Raw genomic sequence first — 18,055 nt, 5'->3', positions numbered from 1 at the left:
TAAATATTTACATCATATTTGAATAAAGAAACCAATTCTTAAGCTTATAAGTCAAAACAGTTAGCTGCATGTAAACAGGACTAATAAAAGTATGCATATGGCTGGATGAATAATTAATATAGTGATTTTTTATATTCGGAGTTGCAATATAGCATGTATCATATGTTCTTTATAAATGTGTCATATGAGTCATATGTGTTATACAATGAATCATATTACTCTAGTTACTCTGTTAAAGAATGTTTTAAACACCTTTGAAATCCAAATCTTAATATCTGAGGTGATCTCATAATGTTGGGTCGAGATTGAAAGAAAAACCGGGAAGTCTGTCTAATTGAAATGCCTTAGAAGATTAGTTTTATGACACTCTAGGGCCCCACTGAGAAATCTGCAGCATTTATTACAGGGGACACCCGTAGCTCCGCCCCCAGCCTCCGTTACGTCGTAGTCATGGAAATGCGTCCCCCTCTCGTCCAATGAGAAGCGTCGCTGGTGCCATGTGTGTATTGTTTAAACTGCTCAAATCAGACAGAGTTTCCAGACCGACAAAACTTCCACCAAACTGAGTGATGGCGGCCGCCGTGTCTGTTAGCTCAGCTGCCAAGGATGAAAGCACAGACACTGGACTCGGTTTCGCCTCTCGTCCGCTTCATGAACATTACGACCTCGCTGCGGATCACGAAAACTGGATGGCCGGAGACTGCCTGCATCCCGAACTCGAACCCGGCGAAGAGGAATCGACACCGGGTCGCGAATGTCAGCGGAGGGTCGACGAGGACCTGACATCACTGAGCCCCGAAGAGATCGAGAGCCGCTTGGAGAGAACTCGTCGGGAGTTTTACAACCGTAGAAAAATTATCATAAAAAACCTGCCATCCGACGTTAGCAATCAGGTATGAGTAAAAACTACGAGCCAAATGGAGATTTAAAGTGTTGGATGATTGATTGATTGACGGGGTCGTTTGGCTAACGTTAGCCTAGCTTCAATATGCCTGCCATGCTACCTAAGTTAGCCTACTAGCCATTTAACTAGTTAGCTACCTTTAACTTTTGTTATGCGGGGTTTTGCTTTGACTCTACAACAGTTTAAAAAGCCAACCCACCGTCAACTTGCAGCCGCGAAACACCGTTAGGGTCGTGATTAATTTGTTTGGGTTAGGTCAACTAACGGCTTAGGTTAAGTGCCAGGTGGTCAGATAACTGTCAATAATGGTCATCTGTGGCCTGCATGACCTGCCAGTCCGGCCTCGTAGGTAACAACTGGGTAACTAAAATTTCCTTGGTTTAATTTCTCTATTCAAGTTGCCAAGCCAAACTTTTGGTAATTTCACTCTCTTCATGGGTTTTACAGGTGCACTGTAGCTTTTTCATCACCCCATCTGTTGTTATTAAAGCTGGCGTTTGGCTCCATCAACCAGCCACAGATTTTAGTCATGATGCCACATTTTTTTTGGAACGTGCCTGACTCGTGGGGAGCGGTGGGCCTGCGGGCGGTACCATTGTTCACAGGGGGGTGGAGGGTGGGGGTGGTGGGAGTTCGAGATGTGAGTTGCAATATAACAAAAGGTGGAAGGCGTGGAGACAAAACGTTTCAGAAAATGCTAGACAGCATCACCATTCGTTTGTGAATGGGCAAAAACAGCGCAGAACAATTTCTCCCACAACAATGAGTCAGTTATTCACCTCCCTCACCCCGACAGGTGCACTTGTTACTAGTTTCCCAGTGGACATGAATGAGTTAATTATGTGATGACCAAAACCTGCAATTAAGCAATCCACAAATTTATAAGCAAAATCTGCATCTTATATCTGGTATTTTATGTATGGGTTCTTGTTCAAAGGGACATAAGGTCTGATCATTTTAAATATCCCGATGTAATCGTTGTCTTTTCTTATTTACAGGAGGTCCATGAGCTGTTGGGCAACTATGACTTGAAGTACTGCTTTGTTGACAAATACAAGGGCACAGGTTGGTCTGAGTGCTTGTCCATCATGTTAGACATCTTCATTTTTAAGGACTGAAGGATTTTGGCACAGATAATTGATATGCTAACAAAAAAGATGGATGAAGATAATCATGTGTACAGGTTGGGTTTTCTCCATTGAGAGCAGTTAATCTTTTAAAATCTTCTTCTCAATTAGGATAAATTGCTTCACAAATTGTGGAGCAGAGTTCATAAAATGATAAAGGATCTTGATTTGAGGAAAATACTGAATAAATGGAACAAAAAAAAATCCTGGAGTAGACCCCAAAATCACACTTCATTTGCACCTTCAGTTATTTGGATGTGCCCCAGTAGTTCATCACTAATGGTGACAAGATTCTTTGACTTAAAGTAAATTGCAGTGATAATACCCTTTTTTGTCCAGCTGTTGAGTGGTTTGTAAGTGCAACTGCAGTGTGTGTCTAGTACACAAAAGTGTGTCACCTCTAGCAGAGGTTTCAGGGCAAAGTTTGCTAGCAGGAGAGGTTGTCCATTTACCTAACATTTTTCCACTCAGCCTTTTCTTCTGTAGCTGCTGTGTTTGAGGCTAATCTGTTGGTTAAAGTTTTTGGAGGGGGATAGTGTAACCAAATATTTTTTGCTCTCAAATGAAACTTTTTCTCCAATGATGAAAAATTGGTCAAAAGGGCTTGACAGAATTGGAAATGGAAGGAATAAGAATTTATTCGTAACATATTCCAAAAATGCCAGACAAATAGCAAGTGGAAGGGAGGGCCTGTTTCACGATGATGTAAGTACAATCAGACAGATTAGCTTGCCATTAGAAGTGTGAAAGCTGATTTATCAGGAAGAACTGGCATTAAAAAATGAATCAAACAGAAACATCCACTTACGCTAAAATGGTTTTGCACAATGACGGAGCAATATCCCACTGGAAAGTGGCTGATAACAATGGGCCAGACATTTGCTCGAGTCAGATGGTAAATTCAGGTTATGCCTGATATGGAACAAACTGTTGTGGGAGATAACCAGTCACATTTAGATATTCTTTTGTGCAAAATCTTGTTGGCTGGTAAAAAGACCACTCTGACTATTTTGTTGTTTCTTTAGGTGACTTTCAGACATAACCGCAAAAGCCCCCCCCCCTCCTTCTCATCCTCTTTCAAAACACATGGGTAACAGGATGTTTGCTTCACCACACTATGGGGCTTTAGTATACCTCATTGCACTTTAACAAGAGGCTATCACAGACACTGTAGACAGTGGGTGATAGTAACATTCAAACCTCAGGTCACCTAACAGTGACAGTTTGTCAGATAAAGTACCCTTTTGATTCTTGACAGCCATTATAGTTTCAATAAGGGAAATGTTGCAGTGACATAAAAGCTGGTGTGTGGTGACATCATGCCACCAGCATTGTCTTTTATCAGACCACCTAAAGGAGAAATGATGTCACAACCAACGTTGGCTCCCTGAGACCTGCTGTGCAAGAAAATGGATTTTACTGTTAATGCTGCCTGAACAAATGTCACTCCCCCACTTTACACCAAATGTTTATTGTCTCTCTTCCCCTCTCTGTCCCCCATCACCCTCAGCATTTGTGACACTGCTCAATGGGGAACAGGCTCAGTGTGCCATCAAAGAGTTCCACCAGCATGTGCTACGGGACAGGGAGATCTCTGTGCAGCTGCAGCCGACAGACGCTCTGCTGTGCATCGCCAACTTGCCTCGTGCTTTCACCCAGCAGCAGTTTGAGGAGTTGGTGCGACCCTTTGGGAACCTGGAGCGCTGCTTTCTGGTGTACAGTGCCTCCACCGGGCATTCCAAGGGTTATGGCTTTGTGGAGTACATGAAGAAGGACTCAGCGGCCAGGGCCAAGTCAGAGCTTTTAGGAAAGCAGCTGGGTTCCCGCATGCTGTACGTCCACTGGACTGAGGTGGGCTCCCTCACATACCCACTGCTGCACTCCAAATGTCTGTGTGTGGACCGCCTGCCCCCAAACCTGCTGACAGCCCAAGACCTCCGCAACGCCCTGGCTGACACCCATGCGCCAGTCTTCTGCCAGGTCAAATTCACCACACACAAAACGCACTTCCTTTCATGTTAAAATGCTTTTGGTTGGCAACTTAATCCAGATTGCAATTGACTCCAAAAAATAGTGGATTTAGTGTCACTTTTCATTGACCAATGATTTCCGAGAATACAACTTTCCACTTTATATCAAGCTTGCTGTTGTTACACTTTCTCCTGATACTTTTTTGTCAGTTTCTTCTGTGTTGATTCATGCAATGCAAGGCCTTATTAACAAAGAGCCTTTTGAGACTGATGAAGGTGATGTGCTGCTACATGTATCAGAAAGTTGTAGAATGGGCCCTGATGGTGTAGGACATTATTTTAGGGATTGTTTACAAATGGCAGGAACCATTTTGTACAACTGTATTCCATATTTGATCTTTCAGTACCTTTCACCTTTGCCCCAGTTTTCATGTGGCCACTCAAAGTTTCTATAGCATTGAGCATTGCTGGTTTCTATGGTGATGACCACCTGACTCCCCCAGGTGGTGTCATTCAGCAGGCTTTTCTGGAATGAGAGAGGGTTGTCCTTTTCGCACAACACACAGAGTAGCACTTTTCTGCTGGTTCCAGGGTTTTGTTTTTTTTTTCTTTTTTAGGATTGTGGCAAAAGGCAGTGATGTATAAGGGCCATACAATAGTGATAATAAGATAAACAGTTTAGTTTCCCAACGCTAGTTTTAACAAAGTGGAACTGGCCTAGTTATGAAGTTGTGAAATCTGGTGGCAGTGAATCATGAGGCCAACTAATGACTGATAGTGAGTAAAGGGCCATTTAAAAGGAAATTCAAAAGCTATGTAGTCAGCAGAATAGTACTTATCTATGAGTAAATTAACAATGAAGTGTTGGTTTGGTGTTTTTGGATTTGACAGGAAATAGGGATGGGTTAAGGTCTGCTGAACTTTTAAATGAGTTTCAATTATGATTGGAAACGTTAAAATCTAATGATTTGTTCTCTGGCAATCCTTGCCATTTATGGTCATTTTTCTTGCTCCTTTTCTAAGTAATTTTCAAACAGTGGACATTTCATTATAGGACTTGGTGGAAGAGTAAATCATCTGAGTCTTAAATGACAGGCTGATATGAGAAGCTGTCATAGCTAGAAAATGTCCTACCTGTCACTTGTAAAAGGAGTCACTGTTATCAGTAAACAAAGCAAAAAGGAAAAACACTGTCTCTCTGTTGGGAAATTTTCAACATCACTTTTGACCAATCTGAGCAATAATTCTGGTACATTTCAGGGGTTTTACTGGGCATTAGATTTCCTTTTTAGATGGATGTTCCACTCAAATATGTGCTGGGTCTAAGTGAAAAGCCACAGGCCTACCAGTCAGTCCATACCTTGTGTTTATTGTATTTATTTGCATTAGAACTTGGGCTCTGAGTCTCTGTGAGATTAGAAAGAGTTGTTTTTTTCCCTCTACAGTTGGCTCAGGGACAAGATGGAAGTTTTCGGCGTTTTGCAGTTTTGGAGTTTGCCACTGCAGAGATGGCCGAAGAGGCACAGCGACTCACTGATGGCAGGCTGCTGGGTGGGACACACATCAGGGTGTCCTTCTGTGCCCCTGGCCCTCCTGGGAGAAGCATGTTGGCTGCTCTGATTGCTGCCCAAACCATGGTAATCAAATCAAACTGACACTGATCTTTCACATGTCCAAAGTTATTATTCAGTTTGTCATTTCTATGTCATGTCTAATTGCCTGTCTTGTGATTTCTATCTTCAAGGCTGTGAACAGGGGTAAAGGTCTCCTCCCTGATCCCACAGCCATGCAGATACTCACAGGCCTCAATAACCCCGCCACGCTCAAGATGCTGCTCAACCCTCTGTCACAGGGACACAAACAAGGTGAGGAGTTCTCACTGGCTCTTGAACAATGGATACATTTAAGATTTCTTCCGGTGCTGTGGATCCTTACGTTCCCTCTGTGTGCAGGCATCCTTGGGGCAGCCCCTACGATGCCGCTGCTGGCCAACCCCGCCCTTTCCGCCGCCCTGCTCCAGCTGCTCCTTCAGAACCAGGCCAAGGCCCAGCAGGTACTGCTGTCTTTCTGCCTTGTGTCCGCTATGTTCCGCTTAGCTGCTCAGCCTGTTTTGATTCATCCTCTCCCACTGATACGCACCTTTTTTTTTCCCCCACTCTCTGCTCTTTCCCTCTTTACCTTTAGCAAGCCTTTCTGGGAAATCATCTTCTGTGGGCTCAGGTGCTGCACAATAAAGAAAGCCCTCTAGTACCTTGTGTGAGTGATAATGGTGTTTGTGTTTGGCTATCAGTGTGTGTGAGTTGGTTGCAAAGCTTGATGAATCCTGGTCTTTTTATGTGGTTGGTGATAGAAAACTCAGTGCCTGGGTGGGTAAGCTCTCGCAGGGAAAGTGTGAGGTTTGTTTTTTGAGTGTGTGTGTGTGTGTGGGGGGGGTGTAGTTTGAGTGGTGCTGAGTGATGTGGTAGGTGTACTACTCTATTGTGCATCAAAATTGTAAATACCCCTTCTGTAAGAACATAATTTCATGTGTGGTGAGTAAGCCTTGGTGCTGATTTAAGTGTGCTCGTGTAGCTCAGCAGTTTTCCGCTGCTCCAGAGTGGTAGCCACGCTGTGTGACCCTCTTGTGACACTGAACTCTGCTCTCTCCATTGGCCAGCAGGCAGGACTCATTGGGGAGAATCCTCTGGCTGCTCTGCCTGTCCAGCAGGGAGTCCATCTGCTCGGAGACCTACCCCAAGGTTTGGCATCCGCCCACTCCAGCTATAGCTCCTTAAGCATGTTTTTGCTTTTATGATGCTAAACATCTGTAGCCTCTCCTTGCCCGTTAGTCATGCTTCCTGCTCTTTACACTAATTATGATGCTAGATAAGGCTGGAAGTTACGTGGTAGAATACCATGGCCAAAAATATTAATTTGCAGCTGATTTAGGTATGTTTTCATTTGTATTCAAGAAAAAAAATGTTTTTTGCAAATCTGACTTTGATATGAAAAACCTAATTGAGAGATTGCCAAATGGATCATAGATTAAAGATTACATTATTTGTAATTTACAATTTCGTTCCTCTATTTAATTCCTGTAGGTGGTGTAGTCTCAGGTCTTGGTCTTCAGACGGATCCTCTGGCCCCTCTAAAGCCAATGCCACTTGGCAGAGCCCTGACAAGGGAGCAGGAGTCTCCCACAGCAGCATGCACCTTCCCCCAGACTTCCTCTCCCACCCTGCAGGGCATCTCCATGCCCCTGATGGGTGGCATGATGGGAGCAGATGGTCTCACAGCACAAGGGGTGAGGTCCCAAGTAATTTCTGTACTATGCTTTTCTGCCTCTTGTATTCTTGTCCAGTTTTTTTTTTTTTACCCATGTGTAAATGAGAAATGGGTGGGGAAAAAAAAATCATCACCTCTTTCCTTCCTGTTAGGTCTCCATACTAGGAGATCCTCCCAAAGATGTGAATATTCCCCAGAACGCCTTCCTCGGTGTCAATAATGTGTTTCCCTCAGGTGAGGTTCTTGTTTGCAGTGTGTGGTTCTGAATTTCCTTCTTACTAGTCTGTTCTTGTTTGCTGCAGCACCTGAAGTAAATACAGATGTCTGTCTCCCCTCTCCTACTCCAGGAGGAAGCTGCAGACCTCACCCTTATAGGAAGAGGCCTACACTAAGTAATGTGTCCAACCAGCACACACACCAGAGCATACAGCCAAATTATAACCTGCGCTACCAGGATTCCTACAGCCCTGAATATCCTCCTCTGCACCAGGTAACCACCAGGTTGCTCCTTTCTTTCGTCGTGTGTCTTTTCTAAATAGGTGCTGCTTTTTGGAGATGATTTGTGGTTTTGAATAGACAATGATGTGCACGCTGCACAGCCTGGCTGCTCATTGCTGCCCATTCAGTAGGCTATATGATGTTTGGTCTTGAGGCCCATCTGGTGTTTCTCCTCAGGATCCCCTGGCCCACTTGTATGAACAGCAGGAGAACCTTGACACTGGGGCCTTGGCAGGATTTGGTCAGCAGGTAGTGTTTTTTTTTTTTTTTTAAAAAAAAAAAAAAAAAAAAATTTTTTGTTGTTTTTTTCCAACCAATTCTAAATGATGTGCGCAGATCTTTAATGTTATTAAATGAATTAGATATCGGACTGATAATAAAACAGCTATTCTGATGTTATTCGACTGTCTCTGCAGCCCTCTCGTCACCCTGACTACAGCGAGCGATTTTCCCACTACAGTTACCCTCCCAGCCCACCCCTCTCCTCATACTTCAGCTCAGGGCCGGAAGCTTCCAGTAATGGCAGCCTCCCTACCACCCAGCTCAATAGGGTAATTCGAAAGCTTTGGACTGATTTGGACTTTGTTTATTTATTTTATTCTTTTTTTGAAATTAACATCCATTTTGGTCTCAAACTATTGATTACTTGCCAATGCAAGAACATCAAGGTAGCACTGTAAGAGATAAAACAGGGGAGGGTTACGTTCCAGGAATAAGCCCATGTTCAATAATTAATGTTATGCTGTAAGTGCATGAGCCTAAGAAGTGTAGGTCACTGAAAGTTGTTTTTGTCCTCAGGCTGTGGGAATGCCTCCTGTGAGCCACACCAGTAACTACCCCCCAGGCCTGGGGAATTCTGTGAAGGTAATTTAGACTTTCTTGCCTTTGCCTTTTTGAGTCTTAACTTTTTGTACAGTTTTTGCTTCTACAATGAAATACTCTTCATTGATTTTTTATTTTTATTTTTTTTGCCAATTATAGACTCCCATTGGTAGTCACAAGCGTGTGTTCTCCCGGCTGATCCCATCTCCAGAGCCAAGCCCTGAGGGCGGCTATGTGGGCCAGCACTCCCAAGGCCTTGGTGGCCATTATGCAGACTCCTACCTTAAGCGAAAGCGTATATTTTGAATAAAGCTGACTGCTTCTTGCTGTATGAGTAGCCATTCAACAGCCAGGACATGATGGCATCTCCTCCAATGAACTTGAGCTTGGCAGTCCTTGGATTTGTCTCCTGTTTACTCCTGTGAGTGACCCCTGGAGGGCGCTGAGGAGTGCAGCTTGTTGCTATCTGGACACTTGTGTCACTCTATGGGAATTCTTGGTGGCTGTTTTTTCTTTTTTGTGTATATATGATTTTAGTGTGTTGGTAAATTAAGTTTTTACTTTTTTCATTTTTTATTTGACTTTTAATTTTCTGTTGAACGATTTGTACAGTGAGAAAAAATGGTTAATTAGCTAATGAAGTCTTTTCTCTTCAGCATCATTTTTTATTCTTGTGTTGAGTGTGGTGTATCAGCAGAGCTACAGATAGTTTGGCCAGTTTTCAGTGGCAGCCATAGGCTGCTTTTTATAATGTTTGACATCTCACTAAAGTGAAGCTGTCCACATATTCAGGCAAAGGGATTTGCATAGTATTAAAAACAAGCTTTACTACAGAGGCTCAACATTTAAGTAGCCTTACTAATTCCATGTAAAAAGTTCAGTTGTTTGTTTAATGAGATGGTGTTTTTGTGTTGTGGTGTTTTCTTGTTTTCCCCTTCCTTGCACAAGGTTGTATATTTTGCTTTATTACTCTTTCTGGATTCAGGCCTTTCCTCATCGGTTAACATTCAGCTTTCCATCCACCAATGACGGCTGCATGTACCTGCCTGTGTATTATAGGTTAAGCGTTCTACCATTCTGGCATATTTTCTCAAGCCTCAACTTTTCCACGTTGTTTGTCTTTTGATCCACACCCTCCAACTTGTTTTCGGAGTCTATTCTCTACACTGGTTGTTGAGTGATGCACTTGGAGGGCACAGGTCACACTCCTAATCTGTTCTCACCAATACAGGATGCCATTTTCAAGTCTCCTGGAGTTGAATATTTTCTGTGTTTTTAATGTGCGTTCTGTTTGCTAAGTTAAATTTTGAATGTCTTAAAGTCCACACACCTCAGTGGTGGAGTTGGATGGGTGGGGCAGTGAACATCGGCTGTGCGCCATCCCTCGAGCTGCCAGCACATAGTGAATACAGGAATCTCAGGGAGAGGCCTGACTCATTGACTTCGCTTCTCTAGATGAATAGACGGCAGGTGGAATGATGGACACAGCCCATGTTCAAAGTTTTCTTTATAATGGTGGGATTTAAGTCTGTCAGGGGATATACTAATGGAAGCTACTGGCAGGTGATTGGTCAGTGACATGATTGTCCTTGTTTTTTCTTTTTTTTTTTCTTCTTTTTTTTGTGAATAATTATCTGGTTGACAGTTTGATTGTGAAAACCCATTACCTCTGACTTCTGCTAGGAAATGCAGCTACACTTGAGCCTTAACATTGTTTTCTGTGATCTCATCCTGCCCTGTGTTGGCTTCCATCTACATTTACCGTTTCTGTGTTATTTGCTGTGTAAATAGTTAAAGCTTGATCATTTTCCTGAGTCCAAAACTTGTTTTCTTTAATAATACCTGCTCCTGGTCTGGCGTTCTTGAATGAATTTGCTGCTCCTTGTGTTTTTGTTTGCCTGTATGTTTGAAAGCTGATGTGACCAAGAGTGGCGCCGCAGCAGACTGCTCATGTTGTGTATGGACCAAGAGATGCAGCTGTACTGTATGATCATCATTCATTTTGATTGATTTGATGCTAACCGCTATCCTCTCCTCTGTACCGCCATGGTTGTCTCTGTATGTGTGTGATGTGAGCAAGTAAATGTTATTTAAACTCATTGTCGTTGTGAACTCATCATTTAAAAAAAAAAACAAAAAAAAAAAAAAAAAAAAACATAGAAAATATACACAGTATCTCTGTGATATCTACATTTGACATTTTGGGGGTTATGTATTTTACCTTAAATAGTTAACCTGTTTTCTTTTTGGTTTGACACTTTGAGAGCACATCATTTGCTCTTTAAGTACAATTGCCTGAGGAGTTTTAATTTTTGTGATTGAAAAATTTTAGAGCTGATTTGTTAAAGTGACCCATAACAGATTTGCTTAATTAGACTTTAATTGTGTCTTAAAACCCAGAGAGTTTAATTGCAGAATGCAATTCTGCAGAATGCAATTAAACTCTGTCAGTGTCCACATGTTAGTGCATGTGAGTCCCTCCTGTTAACCATAGGTCCTCCCCACTTTTATAAACGCACACTGCCCCCACTATAGATGGCACAGTGTCGTATGCAGCCTTCAGGTGAGAGTGTTTTCTTCACGTTTTCATCTAAAAATGCCTCAGACAAGGAAAGAGATGAGACCATAGCACAGGCGGACTGGCCATGGGAACTACCAGATCAAATCCCAGTGTTCTGGTGGACCATCAAAACATCCATACAGTTTTTACAGGCTCCACCAGTGTCATTCGTTTTACCAGCCCAGGCTAAATTTCTTTCCCCGTCCGACCGGGGAGCCAATACTGGTCTTTACCAAGATAAAGAATCCTATGAGCTGCCAAAGGGCTTGAGCTTAACTCAGAACATGCCTTTCTTCCCTTCCATGTGTAAGTAACTTGATTGATGGCACCATAATGCCACAAATCTCTTTTCACTTGACAGACTCAAGAACACATGATAACATTAGCTAACTTGCTGTTACCCATATTATGAATGTGTTTGGCAAATGTTGCTATCGCTAGCTAGCTTACTGCTATTATTGCTGTGCGTATCACTAGCGTTAATGGTTGTTGCTGTTTTTTTTTTTTTTTTTGTTGGCTCTCGTGTACTTGTATTTTTATTCAGTTGTGCTTCTTGTGGTTGTCTTTAGTGGCCACTTTCACTGGACCTTATTACACCTTGTTGACTGGGAAAGTGAAGGGGGGGGGGGGGGGGGGGGACGAAGCATTTGTTTTGGTTTAGATGCTGGTGGTCTAGAGCGACATCCAGTGGCAGTGACAGACTTTTTAAATTGTTGATCATTTCACAGAGAACCTATTCATCAACACTAATCTAATAATATACAATATTTCGTATAAAACAAAATAAGCCGTGTGGTTGAGAGCACGATCAGCTAAGATTTGATCAGCTTTATTAAGTCCTCTATCGGTAGAATAAAATCTTTGCTTCAGGCATGAAAGTAACAAACGCAAGTGAGCTATAGAAAAAGGTACATGGATCCCTATTAGATACTTAAAATGATGTGGAAAATTTTAAAGGCTAGCAAATGTGATTTTGATTTAATGGAGGAAAGGTATACAAGTCCTTTATACTGTTTAAAGCTACACAAAGAAGTGTATAGTAATTATATTTTAGCCCAATTGTATGGAGTAATGGACCAGAACCGAGGTGCCTTTTTTCAGTCAAACACATGCACAGCCAGCTTATGTTTTGCTTCATTGGATAGGCAACCAACCATAAAAAATAATGCTTCTGCACACTTGCAGACAGAGCTTTTCAGGAACAGGTGCAGTAGTCAGGAAGCATCAAGTCAACAAAAAGGAAGATGCATCAAAGCATCCAACAAAAGTACTGGTTGTAAACTCAACTACAAGATTTTGTCTTCTTCTGTTCCCCAACATGGAAAAAAACTGGAGGCCGGTAACTTCAGACAACAGCTGCATTAGTGTTTCATGTAGTGCCTTTGAGCACAGCACATCTCCTCTGTACTTAAGTTACAACATGTTATCGGACAGATGCTGTGGCTCTATCAGTGCAGCATAGCTGTGAGTGTGACCTGCATGAATATAAAGCAGGTTACTGCTGAGAGGATAATTTTTCTTCCATGGATGACTAATTATTTAACAACAAGCACAGTCAGTCAGTTATCAGCTATCAAGGCGAATAACAGGTTGCTCAAAAAAAAAAAAAACAACTTGAAGAGATATGTCAAACTGTGAAGTGAGAGAAATTACAATTCACCCTGATAAGGCTTTATATACAGCCTGATGACATTCAGATTTAATTAAAACACAAACCAAAGAATAACCTGAAATGTCAACTGTGTTCTTATAGGCGTAGGACTTTCAGCCTCTGTTCAGCAGACCCTGAGGGTAATGGCAGGTCAATTGTGCTCTTATCAGGCAGAAATTGAGCTTAAAGTCGTCTGCCCAGATGATAGGCTGTGTGGCAACACTGAGCCCTTTGCATTACTGTCCCTCACCCTTCAGACTGAGGTGCTAAGGGCCAAGAGGCACTGAAGAGAGAGCTCCTCTTCCCCTCAGCAGCCATCAGGATGAAAGGTTTTGATTAGATGTTATTCTTGTGGTCCCACAGAGCCTCAAGGAGCAGAGCCACTGATGGAGCTTTCCCCCTGATGGGCAAAACACAAGTGCAGAACATTGGTCATAAAACTCCCCTTTTAACACAGATACTGTTTGTGACATTTCTCCAAGAGAAAAATTCAGCTGTATGTTTTGGTTTGTCACCGCGTGTCACCTAAGAAATACATCTGAAGGAGAAATAATCTCTTTTATCATCTGTAAACGACAATGGAAATGAGAACATTATGAAGAAACAATGGCATTGCTTTTTAGAGCTGCTGACATGATATTAGTGTTTTTCGCAGCCAGGAGGTTTATTTCTGTAATATTTATCTGTAATGCTTCAGGCACCCCTGAATGATGTTCTCATACCTGCAGCCAGTCTACCCAGAGTTCTCAGAGGGATCCGCCGAGGCTCGGTGGACGCTGTGTCAGACACATTTAGATTTCTGCCTTTCATATTTCCACCCACACAGTCACCCTGCACAGTTGCTGGTGAACGCTGCAGAAACCTGCGATTTTCCCAAATACAGACAGGAAGGAAGAAGAGCTCTGAAGGCAGATCACTGCGGCATAATTTATCACAAATTACAAACGCACAAATGAAGGAAAAGTTATTATTTCTTATACATTTGTGCGTGTGCTGTCGAGCTGAAAATGTAACCGCTTCATCTCACTTTACTGCCCATGTGTGTTGAATGGAAACTGATGTATTTAAATATACATATTCACTGTAATCTACATGTAAAACACACTCTAAATTCACATATGCAATGAATTATTACGGCTTTATTTCAGTATAGGAGCAACAAAATGTAACCAAATAGGGTATGTCACAAGAGCTGTTTATAGCAGGATTAGTCATAGAAAACAGCCCACTCCCCCCTGTGACAAGCAGTCTATAAAACAGCAGAACATCTCTGTAGCCCTGGAGAAAGCTGCTAGTCTGCCTTTCGCTTAATTCAAAAGAGGGGAAAAGCCACTCAGTTTGAACGGTGCACCTGCTTAGCCAAACAAGATTATATTATAGTAGGGACTGAAATTCCAAGCCAGAAAATGTACCCTTATCCCCCTGAAATAAGCTTGGGTATTGTTACACTCTTCATTTTCATCGTTTCCAGTCGATCCTCAGTGTAATTGTATATCACCGAGGCACTACAAAATAAGATAACCATTTCTGGTTATGAGAAATAAACACAATGTTTCCCAGTACAGTGCTGCTGTTGTGATATACTGAAGCAACACATTTGATTTTCTGAAATGAAGAGATATTCCAAAACAAAATGCTTTGTTTTAGTTTTTTTGTCAGCATCACACACACACACGGTCTCATTTCTTTCCTCTGCTGATACTGTAGATTAAATCCTCAATATCCAGACGAAACCCAGACATCGACTGTAGCAGTGAGATGAACCTGGTTCTCTATCAGGCTGAGAAATTTTAAATTTGAGGCAAAGCATCAACTGTAGTCTTGAAATCTTTCCCACACATACCAAAAAAGTAATTTCTTCAAGAAGTATCTCTTGTCCTCCGCTCCCCTGTTGAATCATATCCCCTGTCCCACATCGTCCTCAGCATTAATAACCTGCACTTTTATCAAGCGGAGCTCTCATTTCTCTTATTTCCTTTGCTGCAACTTGTCTCCTACATGATCACAACTGAATAATGAGATATTGCAAAGACACTTTATCTCTGAACAGTTCTTTCTCTGGCTGAGGGCAACAACTAAACAAACTCAGAATTTTTATGCTCCCCAATATGAGGAACAGCATGTCTTTTAAAGGCACAATCTGTGATCTAAGTGTAAACCAAAGTGTAGCCCTGCGTAGTGCCTACCACCAAATTCAAAACACAGGACTACAACCTCCTACCACTCCCAAATTCATTACCCAAATGACCAGTGTTTTGATACGGTTGACACCCGACAATGACAAAATGCAAGTTATTGATGTTTCCCGTTGAAGGTTTATTGTGGCCAGTTTTAAACAAACAATGCTATAAATTAGATAATTGAATATATGCATAATTAATGTGGTTATAAAATGCACCGACTAGTCCTTTAAGGCTTAATTTGCACTGTTTTTCCTGGTAGTCTATGAAGTTCCACGGTTCTCTATGTTTCACCTTGACTGCATTTCATGAAAGTGCATATCAAGAGTACACGTGGAGCAAAAGCGCAACCTTGAGGTCATTATGACACTTGATTCCCTTCTCCAGTTGCCATTATAGCTCCACAATGTCATTAGCAGAAGTTTTAGAAGCTCAGAAATCTAGTTATCACGTCATTTGAGGTCTCACTAGTCCTTCAGCTTGTCCCTAAAGTGAAACACTGCCTCGCCTCCCTGATGCAACATTGCATCCTTTCCCATCTGACTCCTCCTCTGCCCTCAGCTGGATGGGCCTTTCAGCGAGATGGGTTTGGTTTGGAGAGAGAAACAAGAAAATACTTGAGTGAAAATGAGGTGAAAAGTGGCGGCTCGCTCTGCTGCTTGTGAGCACATCTCCCACAGTCACTTCTGAATGATTGGGCTGGTTTTTTTTTTCATGTTGTTCAGTGTGTGGAGGATTTTCTGCAGTTTAACTCCAGCATTAGCTTTGATTCAGCATGAGTCTATGAGTCTCTGTGCGCACAGCACGGACAGGAGGACAGTCCTCCCCCACCCGCTGCACCTCCACAGAAAAAGACAAGCTGAAGTTATTTCAAGAGTCCTTTTAACACTTAATATAAATGACCTGATAGCCTGCTGAAACAGTGTTACATATCACTGCAGCTCAACCACGTCTGGACATGCCTGTATCTCACCCTCTCTTCCTTTCTCACACAAACACCCACGTCCTAGCACGTCCCAGTTACTTTTCATTGTCCTGCATTCGTGTAAACACACATGTGCACATTAGCTGCACGACTATTGCTCACTGTCAGGGAAGACGTGTGGGTTAATATTTCATGGCCCTCCACTGGCAGAAAGTGGATCCATTTCCCAGCATTCCCTGATGCCCGATGTGTAGACTCAGTGTGAGTCAGAGGCCAGACAGGCTGCTGATGGGCTTTCTGCTGGACATGCAGAGTTCACCGCCCTCTGTGATTGGTTCTTAGCTGTAATGGAGAAATTCTTCAAAGTTCAGTTTAAGATTACATTTCTGCATATATATATATATATATATATATATATATACACACACTCTCCCATACACACAAATGCATTACACACAGGCCTGCACAACCATCATCCACATATACTGTACTGAGTAAGTAAGACTGCTTGGCATTTCAATTATTCTTCACAATATGAATGTATAACGTGGAGAGCCATTTGGTGATGTTGGTCATAATAAATCAGATGCTCACTAAATGAAGTGTGCCGCTGACTCAAGCAAGAGGAACGTTTTTTTTCCTCACCACAATGGAGCACTCCAGTCCGCACTGTGGTCCGTGGTCATTTCGTCATCCACTTCATCCCCCTTTCATTGCCTTTTTAAAGAAAATAATAATTTGGGATAGAATATTAAAAAAATACACAATGGTCTGTCTCTGTCCCTTTTCTATGTCACCACGACAGGAAAAGAGCCTATGAGCATTTCAGTTCCCTCTCAATGTTATTTTATATTCAGATATTAGTAGAGTTAGATGCTGCTGCGGATGTTACTGAAGTATTTGAAATTTCTTGCACAAGCAGTGGGATAAAAATGTTTTTACAGAAAAATCTTACCCGGCTTACATTCAAGGTCTGCATGTTTTTTTTAAATTTTATACCATCTCTTGGTCAAGGTTTTGTGCCTAGATGAAGGTCATGTGACTAAAAGCCTGCGCTTTTAATAAAAGTCGAATACAGCTTTCTGTGTGGGCACATTCCTTTATATTTGGTAAAGGTTTTTGAGATGAAATAAAAGCACGTCTCTTTTGTTAGCATGCAAGAATCAAGAAGAAGGACTCTGAGTCTGTGTGCTCATTCATTTCCTAATGAAGCTACTGAATCAGATGTTTAACTGAGCTGAAATTGTTCTTCAGAGATGAAATCCGTACAGGGCAATTCAACTCACCTGAAGAGCTTATTTTTATTCTAAAGGCCGAGGTGTTTCCCAGAGAAACAATACTCTAATCTGTGATTCTGCAGCCTGGAGCTGCTCATTTAGCTTTTTTTTTTTTCTAAACTCAAAACAGCCTTTTAATTCAGCAGTGTTTTTTCATTATTTCATCACCTTCAAATGGGAAAATACAGTTATTTCGACACATTCTTTCCACATCCAGCTACAGGCAGCTTTTTCATTTTGTCCTGTTCATTTTCTAAGGACACTTACTACAACTGACAATTTTCTCTCAAGGAGACAGTGTTGAATGAAGTTTAGCACAGCTGCCCTGAGAGAAAAAAATATTTCAAAGTTAGGTTTCATTTGCAGATTTATTCTGTGTGGTAGCAGGGACACAAAGTAAGACTAGAATAACATCAGACCTCATATGACGATGGTATTAAAACTATAAGCTAGGCTGAAGACATGTGCATATGCAAGCAAAACATTATGTCATTTTGTAAGTAATTCAGGGTCAATGGGCGCATTATACTCTTTTCATTTTTAAGCTCAGTAGGATGTAAATTACGTGCAAATGTAAGAGTGTGAACCCTGCAGAGATGCTTGCTGTATGATTCAATTTGTCATTCCTGTTGAGAGGAAACCCACAGTTAAGGTTTCTGATTGTGTTCAACCTGCATGTCGTCCTCAGATATTCCTCAAAGCTATAACAAATCCAGACACGCAGACTGCACTTCAGACATACACGTCAACATCGAGATTCTCCGACTCCCTCTTCAATAAATTTGCATAAGTCAGCAACAAGACCCTCAACGACTTGACATTTTCAGCTTGCCATATTTAACCCATTTTTAAAGACTGCAACAAACAAAAAAGCAAG

The 18,055-nt window shown here is 41.9% G+C and overlaps 1 protein-coding gene across 4 annotated transcripts; it reads left to right on the top strand.

Moving 5' to 3' along the window:
* The first annotated feature begins 564 nt into the window (after positions 1–564).
* Positions 565–10,655, top strand: raver1 (ribonucleoprotein, PTB binding 1). Of its 4 annotated transcripts, none has more exons than XM_022739493.1 (15): positions 565–893; positions 1,903–1,969; positions 3,542–4,011; positions 5,447–5,638; positions 5,746–5,866; positions 5,954–6,054; positions 6,186–6,257; positions 6,661–6,739; positions 7,082–7,284; positions 7,418–7,499; positions 7,613–7,755; positions 7,941–8,012; positions 8,180–8,314; positions 8,562–8,627; positions 8,745–10,655. In XM_022739493.1, exons 1-15 carry the CDS (start codon positions 570–572, stop codon positions 8,889–8,891), a joined length of 2,274 nt encoding a protein of 757 aa, XP_022595214.1. In that variant the 5' UTR covers positions 565–569; the 3' UTR covers positions 8,892–10,655. The 4 variants fall into 4 exon arrangements, with proteins under 4 accessions (XP_022595214.1, XP_022595213.1, XP_022595215.1 ...); XM_022739492.1 differs by having other exon boundaries at positions 6,658–6,739; XM_022739494.1 differs by lacking the exon at positions 6,186–6,257.
* The last annotated feature ends 7,400 nt before the right edge of the window (positions 10,656–18,055 follow it).

Source organism: Seriola dumerili, unplaced genomic scaffold (assembly GCF_002260705.1).
Source record: "Seriola dumerili isolate Sdu_G_001 unplaced genomic scaffold, Sdu_1.0 BDQW01000044.1, whole genome shotgun sequence".
Classification (NCBI taxonomy): Eukaryota; Metazoa; Chordata; class Actinopteri; order Carangiformes; family Carangidae; genus Seriola; species Seriola dumerili.
The sequence above is the reverse complement of the archived record's forward strand: the minus strand, read 5'-3'. Positions and strand labels throughout refer to the sequence as shown.

What these genes read in the sequence shown, in the direction of transcription:
- raver1 (XM_022739492.1), top strand. Translation starts at nt 570, where the DNA reads ATGGCGGCCGCCGTGTCTGTTAGCTCAGCTGCCAAGGATGAAAGCACA. An exon ending in ACCAGGCCAAGGCCCAGCAG is followed by an intron (nt 6,055 to 6,185) that starts GTACTGCTGTCT and finishes CTTTACCTTTAG; the next exon opens with CAAGCCTTTCTGGGAAATCA. An exon ending in TGGCAGGATTTGGTCAGCAG is followed by an intron (nt 8,013 to 8,179) that starts GTAGTGTTTTTT and finishes CTGTCTCTGCAG; the next exon opens with CCCTCTCGTCACCCTGACTA.